The sequence below is a fragment of the Schistocerca serialis genome, chromosome 8, assembly GCF_023864345.2.
Source record: "Schistocerca serialis cubense isolate TAMUIC-IGC-003099 chromosome 8, iqSchSeri2.2, whole genome shotgun sequence".
Taxonomy (NCBI): domain Eukaryota; kingdom Metazoa; phylum Arthropoda; class Insecta; order Orthoptera; family Acrididae; genus Schistocerca; species Schistocerca serialis.
The window spans coordinates 548,272,275-548,293,948 of record NC_064645.1 but is presented as its reverse complement, the minus strand read 5'-3'; the positions used below and the strand labels follow the sequence as shown (position 1 = coordinate 548,293,948).

Below are 21,674 nucleotides of genomic sequence, written 5' to 3'. Positions count from 1 at the left end.
GTCGTGATGGAAAATAATCCCCTGGAGCATGTTGAGGCTTTTATGGTGAGTGATGGAAACAGGAATATCATCCAGCCGGTCACAAGCGAGTAATGCCCAGGATTGAGCTGGGGATGCTGCCTGAATCAAGACTGCACCATTTCTCATCTTGGACAACACTGTCAATTCCCCAAACTTATCCTCAAGACGTTCAGCAAAAATTGAGGCTTCATAGGTAGAAAGGAGTCCCCGTCCATTCTGTTACAGACTAAATACCAAGGCGAATAAGGCTCTCTCCTTTCTGTAGGCCTATGTTCCTCCCATGGTGTAGCGAGGGAGGGAAATGATTTAGGGTCATATCTGTCAGCATTGTACTCAATCTTGCCCTTCTTAGAGACTGCTGGTGCCATATGGTCACCACCAAGAGATGACTTAGTCTGCTTCATTGCGGGTCATCCGCCCTGATGCCACCCACTCCGATCCGGGGCTCTCCTCACAGGTGCCACTCAGCCACAGCACAGGCCACCTGGCATGATGGCCATTGCTGGGAGTCCTGATGCCTCTAGAAGACAGGCATCTACTCCTTAACATACATGGGGAGTTTACAGCTCAGGAATCAGGAATAGATCCCTGTGTAGTCAGGGGGCTACCACCACATGGGTACATGACAGCCCCACCACAACGGACTGGCTACGACGCTGGATATTGCGCGCAGAGAACTCCAATACTGTCATGGGGGCGAAAGAGTACAGGAGACAACAGAAGAAGATGACATACCCTGGAAAGTGTCCTTGTCCTATTAGTCGAAATGCAGGTGGAGATGCAAAACCATGACAAGAGGTTCAGGAGACCGAATCTAAGGGCACTATGGATAATTCATGCACCATGTAAGGTGTCCTTCCTCGTACGGCCCGCACTTCTGTAGAATTTATAAAGTGGCAGATCAAACCATAAAATGGGACCTGAACTTACAGAAACTGAGACTCCTTTTAGTCACCTCTTACGACAGGCAGGGATGCCTCGGGCCTATTCTGACCCCCAGACCTGCAGGGGGAAAGCTCTGTATTTCCCTGTCTCAATTTCTCTTTCACAAATTTTTTCAAATGACTACTAAACTGATCTAGCACAAGAAGAGAACTCTTCTTCAATAAAGCACTCTGTTAATCCATAATTTCATACCACCAACCTTGTCCATCCAACCCCTGTCATGTAAGTAAACAATAACACCTGGTGGCATTCCAGAAAATTTTGGCATTGTTTTGTGCTTGAAAATGATCACCGAATTAAGTTTAGTACCACCAGCCACATTGAAAGAACAACACTGTAGTGGATTTTTTCCATGTCCAATTGTTTTTATAGTTACAGTTTTAGCACCTTTCATGGCAACAGTTCTGTTACTCGGCACATCAAATGTCAGAGAAGTTTTGTCCATATCTGCTATTTGGATTAGTTCCACACTGCTTTTCTTTCGATGTTGAACAATAAAATGATGGAAAGATAATATATGCTCTTCATACTGTTGTGGCATCTTCCGAGATATTTTGGCTTTGGCTTGCATGCTAAGACCATGATGCTTCGTAAACCTATAGCACCAACCAACTCCACCCTTAAAATTTGTTAAGTTCCACGGTAGCACTAGTTTATGAGCATGTATTTGAATCATTTTTGTATTAATTCCAATGCTATTTTGATGGTCTCAGTTCACTCTTCCATCTCCATGCCCCGTCACAGTCACCACCAACCATCCTAGCCAATACCACTACTTGTGCCAGGAAGCCTGTAGTTCCATAAGATAATAGTAAGTCCATGTGCATCTGGGGGAAAAGGAGGGAGAGCGGATTATAAGCTATAAAGGAGAACTGTTACCACAATCTAAGCAGTAGAGCACCCTTTCCTTTGTGCCATCTCCTGCTCAGCATCTTACATGTGGGTGAATAGCAGTCTATCACCAAATACGCTTAATGTACTGTCAACAACTATAGTTCAATTCTTTTATCTTGGCGGCTCGCGCATGCCCGCCCAGACGCAGGAGATTGCTGCGTTGCCAGTTGCACACGAGGCACGCGCCAATAGAAGCAGCGCCATAGTATAGCATAGTTCGCAAGCTTACGTTTAGGGGGGAGCGCGCAGTTCATGAAGCAAAGCCACCATGGCCGCATTAACCCTTTCACTGCTACAAAGAAGTGCTCCCTGCATTCTGCGCTGTGCGCGATTTTGTCACTGCACTGCTTGCCTGTGCAGACACATCGTGTTCCGACTGTTTTGACACTCTTATCAATCGATTCCACAAAAACTATTTGGCCCAAAAATTAGATTTTTACACATTATCTTGACTCATACCTTCCCCCCATAAATGACTTAATTTTGTTTCGATGTTCAACGCAGTTATTATGCAGCATTAAATATAGTAAACCATTGCACGAAATTTTGAAGAGATTGCAGAGGTAAAAGTCCATAGAGTATACTTTCTGTATGGTCAATTTTAGTTGCCACAATGTTGAGAATGAAATGTGGACAAGATACCTAAATTTCATATAAAATTTACTGTATAACAATATCTCATTTAAGGGGATACGGAATCACCTATCCCCGCAATGTTAATATATGCCTACTATAGGGAACATTTTCTCACAAACTACTGGAGACAGAGAGGTAAAAATTTTACTGTATGTGCATTCATATGTTACAACAATACTGAAACAACAGTTTATTGTCAAAGTATTTTCTTACAGAGATATTGTACATTTATTTTTAAGTAAATTTTTTCCATCGCTTTTTACTAGACTATCACCCCTAAGTCTTTTGTAAATCAAGTAATTAAAAAATCGTTGTTTCAGTATGTAATAGGGACCTATGTCACTACGTCATAAAAATTTCAGACTTCTAGGTTGACCAGTACCTGAGATAATGTTCCTAGATGAAGTAAAAAGTAAACTTACGGGAAACGGAGAAAGAAGATTAAAACATTCCTGATCCGTAGCTAATACCCCCTTCACAGTCTTCATAATCATCTTCAAGTCTTCTTTTGGCACCCCTCTGCACCTGTCTTGCTTTTTTCACTAATGTCTTGATTATATTATCAGCATGCCTTAGTCTGTGCTGATCTAAAAAGAACATAGCACGTACCGTACGGGAACCAACACACATACCCAACTTTTGAAGGACCTGGCATTTAGTTATATTTCCAAGATTGAAGGTTGCCACAGCATCATACACACCAAAATGTAGTGTATTAATTCCGACAAACACTGTTTTTGGGAGACGATGCCATATCACACTATTCAAGCACTCGTTGAGGTTCTGCGTTTTTCCGTGAAGACATTTCATCAGAAGACTTCTGTCAGCCAGATCTCTGAAAATGGGCTTTATTTCTGCCATGATGGCTGATGGTAGACTGTGGTGGTGAATGTATTTCTCTCCTGTTGTTAGTCCCCTATTGTATTTACACCAGCTGTTTTCACCTTTGGGGCACAAACCATGTTGTGGATGCTCATCCGTGGATGCGGTGTGGAAATATAAAGCCCATATAGCTCTCCTCATTTCTTCAAGATTGCCTGTATTTTGCCTGATTGCAAGGCCATAGCAGTTCTGAATGTGGTCTATTATGGAATCAGTCAATCTTCCTCTGCCATCCAAGGTTTTCCCATCATCTAGTTTTTTCCCTTTCATATCTGATTTTAACCTTCTCAGCCTGGCACCCATTCTCTTCTGCACATGTCCTATACATTCAAGTTTGCTTATATTTACACTGTTCCCATATGGTTTGCTTTCCAAAACTTCTTTGAATGCTTTAGAGTCACCATCTCCCAGATATTTGACATAGCGAACATTATACCACTGTGAAGAGCGATGAAAAATTTTCTTCACCCCAGCAACCTCCATGCCACCACTACTACCATAATAATTAGCAATACAGTCATCACTGTGTTCATTTTTCAGCCTGCCTGTGCACCTACAGTATTTAGACATTATTGCAACATCAATAACCTTGCCAGTATCAACACTAGTTGCTGTTACAACACCATTGTTGGAGGTGTGGCCCCTTTTCTGCCACGTGCCATCAAACGCCACTGTGAGGTCACGACTGCCGTCATTTTCTTCCACTGCTTCTTCCACAGCAACCTGCATTGACTTCTGTGCTACATCTTCAACTGCAGATCCTAGTACATAATTGTAAGCTTCAAACTTTGAAGGTGCACTTGGAAGATTTAGAACACCACATAGCATATCACCAGCTGCTTTGCCCTTACCAATTGCTCGCAATCCATAAACTAACCTAATATTTACACTATAAAGTTCAGTTTTCTTGTATCCATTATTTACAGTTACTGAAACCGAACTTGGAAACTTACAGCTGTATTTACAAACACTGCATATTAAATTAAACTGGGTAGCCAGGCCAATATGGGATTCTACTTTCAGAGAAACGTTTCCATGACATTTTTTGCAGCACAAACTGTTTTCAAGAGCTTCACACAATATATTCGTATCAATGAGTTCAAAAACTTCATTCCCTCTATCAAGTAAATTATATTTCTCTTCCAAATCTCTTAGTTTTTTATGAGAAGCACTGTTTTCATTTGGTGTAAGTTCGTTCGGCAAATCAGTAATAAGTGGATTCACATTTTCCAACAGTGATGATGATGAACTGCTTTGCTTTGCTAATGAATCATTATTTCTTTTCTTTTGCCAGTTCACACGCTTTTTAAATACTTTTGCTTTAGCTCTAGGCATTTTCACTGCGAAAAATGAAGCACTAAATACGAAATAACACAACAACAACTACTTTCTTATATCACACTGTTTACAAAACAGTCCCGCCACAAAGTCAAAGAGTAACTTGAGGAAACCAGAGAGAAACATTTTCGGGCAACTAGTGTATAAATAGTCGCTGGAAACCGGGATATTTGAATTCATGTCACTTTAAAGGTACTGCCAAAAAGTTCATGGTCAGCCACGAGAGACGTGTATAACTAAAGCGCAATACCCGATCTCACAAATATATAAAAATAAAATAGTTATAATTGTAGTAGAGCTATGTATGATACGTCATTTTAAAGAGGAAACATGGCAGAATATAATACGCCAATAAAAAAAAATTCGATTTTTTAACCCAAAATCCGATTCCGTATCCCCTTAATTTAAGTACGACATAGGTGTCGTATGTAGTATTGAGAAATATTCCGTCTTTCGCGACTGTAACAGAAGTTTTATTTACACTGAGCACGTTTGGCTTTATTTTAAGGCACTTCAATCAATCAAAAGGAAGTAGACAAAATATATTAAACAAAACTGTGGACTTACAAAAACATTAGGACTTGAATATACCGTCTATCAGTGAAGTGCTCTGAGCTATGTCAAATATAATTTTTGTGTGTGGCACACACAAACAACATTTATTTGCTAAAACACTGATCCGCCAACACAAACGTTGAATATTGTGTTACCGCAGCACAAAACTACAAAAGGTGACTTGGCAATGGAGGAGACAAAATACTGTCCACTGAAGATGCTTCAAAAGAGAGAAACGCGTCTGGTCTAAATAAGCCCCTTATTACAGTTGCAGAAGAGGAATATATTTCAGTACCATTGGTAAAACTGCGACTGTGGAACAAAAACAAGAAAGAGAACATGAGTACCATTGTGTATGTGCCATACCGTTCCTTGATTGAAGTGCTTTAAAATAAAGCCAAATGCGTCCGGTGTAAATAATACTTTTATTACAGTCGCGAAAGATGGGAATATTTCTCAATATTACATACGACACCTATGTCGTACTTAAATTAAATGAGATATTGTTATACAGTAAATTTTACATGAAATTTAGGTATCTTGTCCACATTTCATTCTCAACATTGGGGCAACTAAAATCGACCATACGGAAAGTATACGCTATGGACTTCTACCTCCCTCTGCAAACTCCTCAAAATTTCATGCAATGGTTTACTACATTTAATGCTGCATAATAACTGCGCTGAACATCGAAACAAAATTAAGTCATTTATGGGGGGAAGGTATCAGTCAAGAAGACTTGTAAAAATCAAATTTTTGGGCCAAATAGTTTTTGTGAAATCGAATGATAGCGTGTCAAAGCAGTGGGAACACCACATGTCTGCACAGGCAAGCACATGTCTGCAGCGGCGAAAGGGATAATGAAGAGACAAAGCACTAGAAATTTCAAAAAATTGCATCCAAACGAATATAATTCGTGAAGTAAGGCATTTCGATATTGTTTTTAAATAATGAAAATCTTAAGCACCGCGCAAGGTTTGAACTCATAACCTTCCGCGTAGCAGCCCAACTAGAAATTTCAAAAAGTTGCATTCAAACGAATATAATTCGTAAAGTAAGGTACTTCGATATTGTTTTTAAATAATGAAAATATTAAGCACTGCACAAGGTTTGAACTCACAATCTTTAGCGTAGCAGCCCAACACCTTAACCGTTACGCTAATGCACCTCGTCTCACTACATAACGGCATGAGCAGTATAACACGTCACGCAAAATACCGACAAACACTGTTGGTATGACTATGAATTACTCACGCTTCGTCGAAGTACAACAGAAAATAAACAATTACCGCTGTTCTTTGTTGCGAAAAAGCGGTTCGTGAGAGTGATACAAACACCTTTCCTTGCTATCGCCTGAATTAGGAGTCTTATTGCTTGTTTGGTTTAGTTAATTAATAGAATATGAAGCAATTGGTATAAAGAATGCTTTTTCCAAACTTTCTATAAAAGAATGTCTGCTATCAAGACATTGCTTTTGTTCTATTACTTTATTTATGACTGAACGTTTCTAAAACTGAAGACACTCGTTCATGATCTGCACTGCAGTCGAGATGTGGCAACGTCGTTCTCTGTTCATTGGCTGACTGTGTTTTGTGACGTCAGATGCGCAGAACGAACCTAAACTCGGCCACCAACATAAATGACGCGCACTTTAATCATACAATATTATAGCCTATATTTTACTTATTAGTTATTGTTTCCATAATTGTCTATTCATGTGGTTTTTCATTCATTCTGACATTTCAGGTACCCAGTTTAATTAATTATAAATTTTACTTTCATCGTTACAGGTATTGTTTTTCCCTTTATTGGTGTTTTACACTTTCATTTTTGGGGACCACAACAACTTAAAACAATTTTCAGCAATGTTAAAAGCAACTGTTTTGCACTGATACAACAGTCAAGTAAAGTGTGTATTTATATAGCGCACATATTTTGTTACCTTTTCTTCCTCCTGAGATGACGGCAACAAGCATTTGTATCGCTCATTGTTTGCTGATGTGACAAAAAGGGGTTCAGCATCACCTATTTCCTAAAAAGAAAATACTGTGTTAATAATTTTCTTATATCAAAACCAAACATCAGGATATATTAAAATTAAAAATTGGTATGAGCACCTCAACTACCTAAATTAGCTGTGGTTACCATGAGCACCTGCTTTAGTCAAACTACAGAAAATCACAAAGTGTTGTAGAATTATGAAAGAGCACGGTTGCCACTACCTTTGAATATTTCCAAAAACAAAATAAAATTGATACGTATCATTCTGGTATTCTTTAACTACATTTTGGTCCTACTTTCTCCTCTTTACCATGCATACCTCTTAATGTCTTCCATTTCTCATAATGATTACAACTTCTGTCTTCTTTTTCTTTCGTCTACTTCATCAGCTTTTCTCTCATTGTTCAACATTTTAATCTCACACATTTACGAGGTTCACGCTTAAAGCTTTATGAAAGTAATGCAGACCTCCATGTTTTCTGCAAAATTTTCTACAGGAAATGGTCTATTCCAGGGATGAAGACCTTGTTGTGATGTCTAAATCTGGTGGATCATTATTTACTTAATGAAGTCTGAAGATGAAAAACATAGCAACCAGAAATGATAGCAGTTTAAGAAGACTAAAAAAGGGCAAACAGGGTGAAACATCAGCATGGAAACAACCCCAGCAGGAGTGATCCCAGGGATAGTATCCTACCAGTTTTCACAGCACACCCTCTACAACCAACGTACACTGATAGCAATACATGATATGCTACAACAGAGCTAAATAGTGGCAACATTTATTCTGTTTAAAATTTGGTGAGAAATGTTAAGACTTTCTCACAAACCTTGGTCGCTGCCAAGGTAGAGTGGCTTGCATGCCTCAATGACACATGTAGCCATACAGTAGGTGAAACACAACGAGGGGGGGGGGGGGGTGTACCTGTGGAGAGTCAGACAAACATATCGTTTCTGAAGTGGGCATCAGTCTTTTCAATACTTGCAGAGGCAACAGTCTGGATAATTAACAGATCTGGGCTTGTAACATCAGACAATATGGCATTGCTGTGCTGGTACTGCGAATGACTAAAAGAATGAGGGAACAGCTGTTATTTTTCCAGAGGACATGTAGCTCTACTGTATGGTTAAATACTGATGGCATCCTCTTGGGTAAAATATTCCAGGCGTAAAATATTTCCCCATTCAAATCTTTGGGCAGGAACTACATGGGAGAATTTCATCATTAGGGAAAACAAAACTTGCATAGCACGGATTCTTAGATCGCATAATTGGTAGCAGGTTATAAAATTTAAGAAGGGAAATCAATAGGTTGGAGTTATAGTGGGAATTAGTGAAGATCAGTGGAATGATGAACAGGGCTTGTGGTCAGGCGAATAAACAGCTATAATTACAAAATCAAATATGGGTAATGTAGCTGAAGGTCTGATAATGAATAAGAAAATTAAAATGAGGGTAAGCTACTATGATCAGCATAGTGAATGCATTATGATAGCCAGGACAGGCACAAAGCCAACACCCACCACAAAAGTAGGAATGTGTGTGCCAACTAGCTCCACAGAGGAAGAAGAGATGATAAGAATGTATGATGGCATTAAAAAAATTATTCAAATGGGTGACATACCGGAAAATTTAATTGTGGTGGGGGAATGGAATTCAAGAGTAGGAAATGGAAGAGAAGGAAAACTAGTGGGAAAAAATGGACCGGGTGAAAGGAATGAAAAAGAAGTCAACTGGTTGTTTTGCACAGAGCATAATTTAATCATCATTAACATTTGGTTTAAGAATCATGAAATAAGGTTGTATACTTGGAAGAGACCTAGAGATGTTGGAAGGTTTTAGTTTAATTGTATAATGGTTGTACAGAGATTCTGGAACCAGATTTTAAACTATAAGACACATCCAGGGGGGAGACGTGGACACTGATCATAATTTATTCATTATGAACTGTATATTAAGACTGAAGACATTGCAAAAAGGTAGGAAATTAAGGAGGTGGGTCCTGCATAAGTCAAAAGAACCAGAGTTTGTTGAGAATTTCAAGGGGCGTATTAGGCAGTGATTGACTGAAAAAAAGGGGAAAGAATACAATAGAAAACAAATGAATAGCTTTGAGAGATGAAACAAGCGAAGGCAGTAGAGGACCAAATAGATAGAAATCCTTGGATATCACATGATACATTGAATTTAATTGATGAAAGGAGAAAACATAAAAATACAGCAAGTGAAACATACAAACAGGAATACAGACATCTAAAATCTGAAATTGACAGAAAATGCAAAATTGCTTAGCAGGAATGGCAAACTGACAGGCCTTTGATGAAAAGAGAAGCAGCTATGTGAATATCAAGATCTCAGATGGAAAACAAGTAATAAGCAAGGGAATGAAAGCTGAAAGGTAGAAGGAATATATAAAGTGGCTACACAAGTGAAGGTATTATTGCAGAAAGTGAAGTGGGAGGAGATGAAGTTGATGTGGGAGATATGATGCTGTAAGAAGAATTTGACAGAGCACTGAAACACCTAAAGTCGAAACTAGGGTCCTGGAGTAGATGACAACTCCTTAGCACTACAGATATCTCTCGGAGAGCCACTCACGACAAAAGTATTCCACCTGTGTGCAAAATGTATGAGACAGGTGAGCCATTCTCAGACTTCATGAAGAAAGTAATAATTCCAATTCCAAAGAAAGCAGGTGTTAACAGGTGAGAACATTTGAAAACATTGTTCTTGTGAAACACAACTAGCTCTTTATACATAAAAACTGTTGAGTGCTATTGATGAGGGATTTTAAATTGATTCCATATTTCTAGATTTTCAAAAGGCTAAGTTTAAACAAAGCTCCTGGAGTAGATGACACCCCATCAGCACTAAAGATATCTCTGGGAGAGCCAGTCATGACAAAAGTATCCACCAATGTGCAAAATGTACAAGACAGACAAAACAGCCTCAGACTAAAAAAAAAAAAAAAAAAAAAAAAAAAAAAAAAAAAAAAAAAAAAAAAAAAAAAAAAGAGAGAGAGAGAGAGAGAGAGAGAGAGAGAGAGAGAGAGTAATGATTCCAATTCCAAAGATAACAGGTGCTGCAGGTGTGAATATTTGCAAACACTGTTTTTGTGAAACATGAATGAGTACTATTGGCAATTAATTTCAAATTGATTTCGTATTTCTAGATTTCCAAAAGGCTTTTGATCTGTACCAAACAAGCTAACTTACGGAATATTGTCTCAGTTATGTGACTGGATTCATGATTTCCTTTCAGAGAGGTCCGTTTGTAGTAATTGACAGAAAGTCATCGAGTAAAACATAAGTGATTTCTGGCATTCCCCAATGTAGTCTTATAGGCCTCCTGCTGTTCCTTATCTATATAAATGATTTAGGAGACAATCCGGGCAGCCATCTTAGGTTGTCTGCAGATGACGCTTTTGCCTGTCATCTAGTAAACTCATCAGACGATCAAAACAAATTGCAAATGATTTAGGAAAGATATCTGAATGGTGAAAAATTGGCAATTGACCCTAAATAATGAAAAGTGTGAGGTCATTCACATGACTGCTAAAAGGATTCTACTGAACTTTGATTCCATGATAAATCAGTCAAATATAAAAGCCACAAATTCAGTTGAAAGCCTAGGAATTACTATCATGAAAAATTTAAATTGGAAAGAACACACAGAAAACGTTGTGGGAAAAGCAAACCAAAGACTGCAGTTTATTGGCAGAAGACTTAAAAATGTAACAGATCTACTTGTCCGTCCTCTTTCGGTGTACTACTGTGCAGTCTGGGATCCTTACCAGATAAGGTTAACGGAGTACATTGAGAAAGTTCAAAGACGAGCAGCATGTTTTTTATTATCGTGAAATAGGGGAGAGAGCGTCACTGGCATGATCCAGGATTTGGGGTGAACACTGTTAATAACAAAGGCATTTTTCATCACTGCAGAATTTTTTCATGAAAATTCAATTACCAACTTTCCCCTCTGAACGCAAAAATATTTTATTGACGCCGACCTATGTAGTGAGAAATGATCATTGCAATAAAATAAGGAATGTCAGAGTTCCCACTGAATGATATAGGTGTTCATTTTTTCTGCATGCTGTTCAAGATTGGAATAACAGATAATTATTGTGAAGGTGGTTTGATGAACCCTCTGCCAGGCACTTAAGTGTGATTTGCAGAGTACATGTAGATTTAGATTTATTACCCAACTATGTTTACAACAGGCCATGGTTGCAAAATGCTGACACTAATTTTTTACAGAAGAATGGAAAAAAAGTAGTAGAAGCTAACCTCAGGGAAGATCAGTTTGGATGCTGGAGAAATGTAAAAGCATGCGACGCAATACTTATCCTCCAACTTATCTTAAGGCAAACCTACATTTATAGCTGGAATACATTCTTTTGGGATTCTGGAGGTAGCAGGGGTGAAAATACACACAAAAATAGCTTATGTACAACTTGTACAGAAACCACATGGCAGTTATACGAGTCGAACGGCATGAAAGGGGCCCACTGGTTGAGGAGGAGTTGAGTCAGGGTAGCAGACTACCCTCAAATTATCCAATCAGCATAATGTGCAAATAGTAAAGGAAACAAAAAATCAAAATGGAGAAAGAATTAATGTTCAGATGGCAGCAATAAAAACTTTGAGGTTTGCTGACAACACTGTAATTCTGTCAATAGAGTTGAATTAAAGCAGTCGATGTTTAGGGAATTAGATTAAAAAATGAGGCACTGAAAGTAGCGGTCAAGTTTTACTGTTTGGGCAGTACAAGGACTAATGATGGCTGACATAGGGTGGATATAAATGTTGACTGGCAATGGCAAGAATAGCGTTTCTGAAGAACAGAAATTTATTAACACTGAATGTCAATTTAGGTGATAAGAAGTCTTTTCATATGGTATTTGTCTGCAACATAGCTTTGTACAGGAAGGAAACATGGATGATAAGCAGTTCAGAAAAGAAGAGAATAAGAAGTTTTTGAAATGTGGTTGAACAGAATACTCCTGAAGACTAGATGGGTAGGTTGCATAATGAATGAGAAAGAGTGAATAGAACTAGAGACAAAAGTAGTTTGTGGCATAACTTGACTAAAAGAAGAGATCGGTTGATGGGGCACATCCTGATACATTAGTAAATCATCAATTTACTACTGGAGGCGAGTGTGTGGGATAAGAATCATATAGGGAGACCAAGAGATGAATACAGAAAGTGGGTTCAAATTGAAGTAGGTTGCAATAGTTATTCAGAGATGAAGAAACTTACACAGATACAGTAGTGAGAGCTGCATCAAATCATTCATCGGACTGAAGACCACAACAATAGTAACTAAATGATTTGCCAGGTTAAAAAATTACAAATGTATATCACATTTGTCAATACTTGATGTGACTGAAAATTAACTAAGAGGTCCCTCATGATCAGTGCTGCACTGACATGTACTGCCTCCATGTCCAACCCTGAAACCAATACAGAATTATATGTATATGGTATTGGACATTGCTGCAATATCTGCTTTCTCTTGAAAGTTCAAGCAGACAGTCTTGCCAGCAGAAAAGTGGAAGACACTGTTGATGCTCCATGAGTAAACATGATCAAGACATCGCTGAAGACATTGCTCAAGTAGCCAGGTTCTTAAGAGGAGTAATAGATCTAAAAGTCATCAATGAAAAGAGTTCCAGAGATACCTGGCATGAGACAATCAATAATAGGGTTATGGCTATGGCAAATAAGACGACGCTGAACACAGAACCCTGAGGCACCCCATTCTCTTGAATAAAAGTGTTCAACAGAGCCGAGCCCACATGTTTCTTAAAAACATGGTCTTCTAAAAATTCCACGATAGAAATGGGCAGGTGACCCCGGAACCCCCACTCATACATAATATAGAGGATACCCATCTTCAAGCATGTGTCATACGCCTTCTCCAAATAAAAAAACATGGCCACAGTCTGGAGCTTCTGCAAAAAAATTGTTCATAATATGAGTTGACAAGGTGACAAGATGATGAACTGCTGAGCGGTGCTTATGGAATCCACATTGGGCATTAGTGAGGAGATTCCGAGACTCAAGCCACTACACCAGCCGAACATTAGCCACACATTCCATAACCTTGCAGATGCTACTGAAGAGGGAAATTGGGCGGAAGCTGGAAGGAAGGTGTTTGTCCTTACTAAACTTAGGTATGCGAATGATAACAATCTCACACCGGTGACTGGGAAATGTGGCATCTGTACTGCATAAAAGGTATAAAACAAGTTGCTGAATGAAACATGTCTAGCTGTCAGGAGAGCAATGCATGATGCCTTCAATGACTACCATAGCAGAATGTTGCCAAATGATGTTTCACAGAACCTACAGAAATTTTGGTCACATGTGAAGGCTGTTAAGGGCACCTAAGTTAGTGTCCAGTACCTAGCGAATGAGACAGGAATTGAAATTGGAGGTAGCAAAGCACAAGCTGAAATGCCTAACTCCATTTTCAAATGTTCCTTTACAAAGGAAAACCCAAGAGATTTGCACCAATTTAATCCTTGTACCACTGAAAATATGAATGAAATAAGCACTAGTGTCAGTGATGTTGAGAAACTGCTGAAATCGTTAAAACTGAACAAAGCCCCAGGGCCTGATGGAATCCCTCACCCAAAAAACCGTGCGCACTTCTTGGATGTGATCCACAAAAATACCCTCCCATAATCCCAACATCCATTTATTGTAGAATCTTAGAGCATATTCTCAGCTCAAACACAATTGAGGTATCTTGAACAGAATAACCTCCTCAATGCTAACCAGTACATACTGGAACCTTTGGATTCAGGCAATTAGGTCTACGTAGTATTTCTTGACTTCTGGAAAGCATTTGATGCAGTACCACTCCTATGCTTATTGTCAAACGTATGATCATATGGGTTACCATGTGAAATTTGTGACTAGATGAGGACTCTTTGGCAGAGAGGACACAGCACGTTATCTTGGATGGAGAGTCATCGTCAGATGTAGCAGTAACTTCAGGTGTGTCCCAGGGAAACATGTCTGGACCCTTGCTGTCATGTTGTATATTAATGACCTTGTAGATAACATTAATAGTAACATCAAGCTTTTTGGAGACGATGCACTTATATATAACAGAATACTGTCTGAAAGAACTGCATAGATATTCATACAGATTTTGATAAGATTTAAAAGAGGTGTAAAGATTGGCACCTTGCTTTAAATGTTCATAAATGAAAACTGAGCACTTCACAAAAAAAAAAAAAAAAAAAAAAAAAAAAAAAAAAAAAAAAAAAAAAAAAAAAAAAAAAAAAACACCCATAGTATCGTATGACTATAATATCAGTTATTCAGTTGTAGGTAAAGCTGGTGGTAGACTTTGATTTATTGGTAGAACACCAGGGAAGTGCAATCAGTCTATAAAGGAGGTTGCTTATAAATCAAGTGTGCGACTGGTTCTAGAATATTACTCAAGTGTGTGGGACCCACGTCAAATAGTAATAACAGGGGGTATTGAATGTACACAGAGAAAGGCAGGACAAAGGGTCACAGGTTTGCGTAATCTGTATAAGAGTGTCACAGAGATACTGAAGGAACTGAACTGGCAGACTTGAAGGCAGATGTAAACTATCCTGAGAAAGTCTATTAACAAAGTTTCATGAACTGACTTTAAGTAATGACTCTAGGGATATACTACGATCACCTATATGTCTCTCACATATGGATCATGAGGATAAGATTAGAATAATTACTGCATGCACAGAGGCATTCAAACAGTCATTCTTCCTGCAATCCACACTCGAATTGAAAGGGAAGAAACCCTAATAACTGGTATAATGGGCCATACTATCTGCCATGCAGCTCATGGTGGTTTGCAGAGTGTAGATGTCGATATAGGTAATTATTATTCTTACTCCCCTTTTCTGCAGTTTGACAACTGTGTCCATGTTTTATGCTTTTGAACCCAAGAAAATACACCCATATCTCAGAACTGAGTAAACACAGTAATATGATGGGAACGAAAGACATTGGCTGTTACATAATGATTATATAATCCTCTCTCTCTCCTCCTTCTGTGTGTCTCCATAGTGAAACTGTTTGTGTTGTGTTTTTGAATAAGAGATGGGAATGAGTATTAATGTCAGTTTTACATATGCCGGAAACCATCTGAAAACTACACTACGACTGGCTGATGCACCAGACGAAATATCGTTAGTCTGGAATGGAAAACCCAACTACTTCTATCTGATAACAATGTATTGCCAGCAAACGCTCTATATTTTGATGTTACGGGTTATTCCATTTAAAGCAGGACACACTTACGTTATTAAAAGTTTAAAGTTTGGTAATTTTTATATACTTTTTGAAAAGGCTGGACTTTTTACTGTACAGCAACAATGGTTTGTGGCCCATTATTGCTTTCCCTCCATACTTTGTAGCCATTTTTATAATGTCGTATATCTTTCATGTGATGAGTGTGTGAATTATTGGAGATTTTGGACCTTCATTTCAACTAAGTGGCAGATACGAATTAGCATACCATTATTTATATTACTGTTACATATCATAAGGTATTTCATAAAGAGAATAAAACTGAAGTAAGTAAATAATAGGTTGGGATAAACAATATAATACAACAGCATGAACTTTCATGTGACATGAGTCACTTTCATGAAATTAAGTTTTTATACCAAGACAGATATTAGAAATAATTTTACATTGTTCAGTAATTTATTTCTTAGTGTGAATGTGTAACTAGTATCACTACGAAAAATTTCCCAATTTCAACCAATATACTAAAAACAGAAAATTAAATCTGTAGTGTGAGTCACATAATCTGAGTCACAGTTGTACTATTAGCAGCAGCAGAAAGACAGAGTAGGAGGAGGGAAAAGTTAATGAGTGAAGGAAAATATGAAGAATTTAAGAAGAAGCATGTGGAAGAAGCTCGAAGAAGCCAGCAGAAACAGAAATAAAAGTTTCTACAGTAGTGTCAACAGAAGCGAGGACTGTTATTTGAAGAAAGAAGAGCTAAAAATAGGGAGAGAGTTAGCAAACACAGGCAACATAAGATGTAAGATCAGCAACATAGCAAAGCAAGTTTGTCATGTATAAGTCACATCGTGCTCTGGATAAAGCCATGGCTCGAGTGCTGCAATTGCTTACATTAGCAAGGTACTGTCAACTATAGGGCCTACCTACAAATGTGAAGACAGTTTCAATCTGGTGTGATGGATCTGCCTCACAATTTAAAAACAAATATATTACTGGTACTGAACCTCAATTTCCTACATTCCATCATAAAGGAGCCATAGATGGAATTGGTGCAGTTGCAGAATGGCTAGTGGGGAATGCTGCATACAACTGAAATTCATAGTAGGTGACGCATCAACTTTCACTCAGGTAGCTGCAAGTAACACAACTATACAGGTTTTTCATGTGTCTATTGATGAAATTCAAGGAATCAATGTCAACCTTAATCTGGCTCAAATATTTTCTTCAGCACCATCAGTACCAAACATAAAAAGCATTCACTGCTTTCACTACAAGAAAGTAGTAGTACAAACATATCTGCTGTCTCCAAAGAAATCTGCTGCTGCACATCATCATACTGAAGAAGCTATGGAATGTGTGAAAACTGGAGACTGGCACAAAGTAGAATATGACAGTAAACTCAATGCTGAAGAAGTATGTGCAGTTTTTGGAAATTCTTACTTAATCAGTGTGCTGGCCACAATTGGAAATGGCCTGTAAAATGTGATGAAATTATAAAAAAAATTAATGCATTTGATGTTGTCAATGCAAAAGAATATTTTCAGTTCTCTGATCTTTACTTGAATTTACAGTTCATTTTCCCAGATGTCATGCTCTTATAATTTTTCATAGTGTTCGAAAAGTGAAATGTTAATGTTAAGTTTATGTTATTTGGCTCATATTGCCATATTTTTATTTCTCTGCCTGTAGGAAAAAAGTTTTTCCAACAAGAAGTAACACGAGTCACGCGCCTTTTTCAATACATTACAATATTTCACATGGTATGATTATTTTTAGAAACCTGTAACTCTGTCATTTGAATGCCAACTAATATGCATTTTCTGTGATGAAAACCAGATCCATGGGCCTACTCCTAATAGTTTGAGGACACTTTCGACCTAAAATGCACATTAGGAATAGGATGTCCCAAATTTGTAGCATGAGCCACATTACATTCTCGTCCTTTAATTTTAATGCTCTTTCCTGCTTAAATAACACTCCTAGATATTTGCCCGAATAACTGAATTTGTTATGATGATTTAAAAAAGAAAGTATGGGTTTACAGATTAATAACAAGTCAATATAAAACGTTGATTTCAAAATGTAACGTGAGTCAGCAAGGGATCTCCCTTACGGAAAAAGATTAAGTGGATTGATATGATTTATTAATCACTTGCGACTGGTTTCCATTACAATAAAAACTGGCTATCTTCAGGTGCCATGACGTTGTTTTCAGGACGCTTCTGTCGGCCCTGCTCTGTCGTATTCGTATATTAGCGCAACGCAAAAACATAAAAAAGAGCAAAGCGCTAAGACAATCCTCTAATGTCCGTTCTATACTTAGAAAATCAATTCTTAAGGACAAACCGTTGAGTGCAGATATTTCTTTAATGTGACCCTGTCGAATGTTAATTGTAACAAGAAGAGACAGTTTGTGAGCGTTATTACAATATCAAAATTACATGTGGATTTCTAATTTCGTTGTCTACTGACGAGCAATGATAAGAAACGTAAATAAATGCTCCCTCACAATTTTTTTTCTGTTGAAACAACAAATCACGTTGTGTGCTACACTGTTAAATAAACGTGTTTCAACTGAAAATATACTCGACGAATAAAAAGAAAAGGAAATATAAGCATGTATGTCATGATGAGGGATATACTACTTACCAAGAGATCAGTTTCGTCGTTTCCCGGCCAATTTATCCTGTAAAAAATGGAATCATCAAAGCCTCCACTTTCAGCACATCCATAGTCCGAGACGAGGAGATACAAAAGACATATTATTAAATGACAAGAAGTCATTTTGACAAACTCATAATTTCACAGCTCGCCTCGACAGCTGGCAACAGTTTACAAATCTACCGATACTTCACGTCACATAACTATGTTTTCATAACACGTCCCACCAATAATACAGCAACACGTCAGAGATTATCAGTGACAAAGAACCATCTGGGCAGTGGACACGTTTTGTGTCGCTTTGTTTTCTAAAACAACTGAGAAGTTGTTCATGCATCCCCTCACCATCGCTTTCGGAGCCCAGTAGAATTTTCGTATACATTGTGATAATTTCTGCTTCTAAGTTTTCAATAAGACGTTAACTTAAAAACAGGTTTGAGGTACTGCTACGCGCGCAGTCAATTTCTACTTGTTTTCAAGAAACCGTTCACTTCAAAAATTTGAGGTGGACCTGTTGCCCATAGCTGAAAGTATGTTGCCCGCACGAGGTGCCTCGTCTTTTGCGACGGGGCAATCTCCCAGGAAGGTTCAGACAAGTGCGGAGGGTTGGTTTGCTAGTCAGTTGAGAGCTCCAACGCTAGGAAAATGTTGTAGCCACTCAGGGGAATCGCAGGAAGAAAGTCCACATGGAATGTCATCTACTGGAAGGGGGGAGAGGGAAGCGGGGCAGGTGTCTCATAGGAGAAGTAGAGGATGCTCTGCCTGTGGCTAATGAGCACACTTGGTACAGCAGTCTACAACTCGTAGTATAAATGCCAACTGCCAGCTGGATTCAGAGTCCACCTTCAGCTCCTACAAGAGGCTGGATGAACTAGTGAAGACTGCTAACCTCGCACACAGCATCGTTCCCATAATCTATCGCGATCATCTGCTATGGAGCTGGGAAGAGAGCTTAAGCCAGAGGCTTGAACGATTCTTTGATGACTTTGATTATAGATTCCCAAACTCCACTATCTTGTGAAGAATATAGAACGCCTTTTAATGGGTGAGGCGTGAACTGCATCCTGTAGGTGGGTATTAGGGCAGCAGAGTATGTATGGTGTGCTCACGTTTTTTTTTTTTGTTTTTTTTTTTTTTTTTTTTTTTGGAGGGGTGGGGGGTGGGGGGTGGACAGACAATTCGATAGAATTACGTACAGGTTTCAGAGAGGGTGGGATATGCCATAGCAGATATGAGACAGAAAATATTACTATCGTAGTAGTTAACTACAGGAATATCCATGGAAAGGTCCCAGAACTAGTCTCACTTATAAACAGAAATAATCCACATATCGTGTAGGGATGGAAAGCTGTCTGAAATCAGATATTAAAGAAACGACGTTTTTAAATCTGACTGAAATAAGTGCTGCAAAACCGTGCGGGCATTGTTTTGGAGATTTCAGTTCAAGAGCTTACAGAAATGTTAACAAAGAGGAAACACACTCCCATATATTAGATGCAAAAACAGATTCCCCACAGAAATCATTTGAGGGCATCAAATACGCTAATAACAGAGCTATCAGCAGGAAAAATAAATGATGCAAGAAAATTTCGAACTATGTTTCATTCTCTATACAAAAATCAGGAACACTCATACACAACAAGTAAAACAAGTAATGCCACCTTGTGTTAAGTTACAAGTAACACTGAGGTATCTGGCAACTAAAGACACTCTTACCTCCATAGTAGTATGCTAGCTACATACCTAAAAGCATAATTTCTAAGTTTTTATGAGAAATACTGGCTGCTATTTGCATCACAACTAAGGTACATCTGAAAGTAAGACTTTTCTCAACAGTTTTGCTTTGTTTTTGTCCTTGGCCAGCGCTCTCAGAGGTCATTGGTACAGTAAATGTAATTATTGCTGTACTAAATATTGTAACCAAGTGCGCCTCGACAGCTGCATGGTGCTGGCACGGTAGCTCAGCGTGTTTGGTCAGAGTGTTAGCTGCCCTCCGTAATAAAAAAAAAACTGAGTGAACGGGTCAATGATGAATTTGAATGGATGTCATTTGATGTCCATCCCAAACAAATGCAATGAGTCATAACAAACAAAAATGAGAATTAAAAAAACAGAAATATATAAATAAAAAAGTGGTCAGAGCAGCAGAATGCCATGCTAAGGGACCCGTGTTCGATTCCCGTCAGGGTCAGAGATTTTCTTTGAGCAGGGTCTGGGTGTTGTGCAGTCCTCATCATCATCATCTCATCCCCATCAACATGCAAGTCGCCAAAGTGGCGTCAACTCAAAAGACTTGCACCTGGCGACCGGTCTACCTGATAGGAGGCTCTAGCCGTAGGACATTTTATTTTATTTTTTCACTGTAACCAAACTTTGTACCTTTGTGCAGAACATGTCATTATTCAGTGATTATGGCGGGAAGTACGCTATTGTTTTTTACTTGTTTTTAAATCTTTGAGGACACAAATATTTTTTTTCACTTTAGCCTTACGTTTACAGTGAGATAATACAGAAAAAATGTATTACACTAATTCCTAATACCTTTAAAATATTGACAGCTCTGCAGTAATGTGACCCTCGGCAAGTCCATGCTCTGGGTTGCAACACTTCTTCAGTGCATTGTGTTTCTGCAAAGGACATTGTGTTACTTGATAGCCACTCCAACGGGGTGGGAGGGCAGGTTCCTTCCCTCCTCCTCTGCAATCTCGAGTACAGAAATTTTATCCATTACAAAACTGTCACACACTTCTAGAAGAGATTTCTCGTATTTTCCGCTAAGCCTTTCATCTACCCAGTTACATTACATGCCTCATCACAGTCAGATAATTCTATAACTTCTCGAAACTGAACAATTCGTTTATACCAGAAATGGCAGTTTTAGAATTTTAGAGCCTTCTCCACCCTTCCCCTCCCTCCCTGGATAAATATCTGCAGATGTTTGCGTGTTTCTTTAATCTTGTTCAGTGGTTAGAGATAATTGTTAAACGCTAGAATGAGACTTCTTATCATAAAGTTTAGGAACATTTACTATTTCACAAAATATTTTTGTATATAGTTGAAAGTATAGCTAATTTTTTTGCGATTATGCTAACTATCCATTTACACAAGCAAATAATTCAGGACATCAGTTGTTGAATGGTTGAATGCAGAATAAGAGCAGATTCAGCTAGCAGCAGTTGCTTAGGCACTTGGGTGGTGTTTGGGAGAAGTTGCCCGAGGCCTTGTTCTTCTGCAGGTGTAACTCAGACATCTATCCCAAACTGCAGCTCCCTCCAAAATAACCGTTTTTCTGGGCACTTCAATAACACCTTTTTCTGCTTAAACTAATTTTAAATTTTATCAAATAACAACTCTTGTAAGGGGACATATCTCCTAGGCCATGTGACAGTTATGTAAATGGAGATTGTTGTCAATACAAGAAGAAAAAGAGTGAGAACTAGACATGTGTGACAATTATTCATGTGGCGCCTTTTCTAA

At 38.4% G+C, this 21,674-nt stretch overlaps 1 protein-coding gene across 2 annotated transcripts in view; it reads right to left on the bottom strand.

The window, feature by feature from the left end:
- Positions 1-18,449, bottom strand: part of LOC126416195 (endoplasmic reticulum lectin 1) — a 91,717-nt gene extending 73,268 nt beyond the window's left edge. For both annotated transcript variants that reach the window (XM_050083783.1, XM_050083785.1), the window contains exons 1-2: positions 18,186-18,449; positions 7,214-7,303 (exon numbers count right to left, since the gene is read on the bottom strand). In XM_050083783.1, coding sequence (XP_049939740.1) covers positions 7,214-7,303; positions 18,186-18,320 — 225 coding nt within the window. In that variant the 5' untranslated portion in view covers positions 18,321-18,449. The remainder of the gene's footprint in view (positions 1-7,213; positions 7,304-18,185) is intronic.
- Between the last annotated feature and the right edge of the window lie 3,225 nt (positions 18,450-21,674).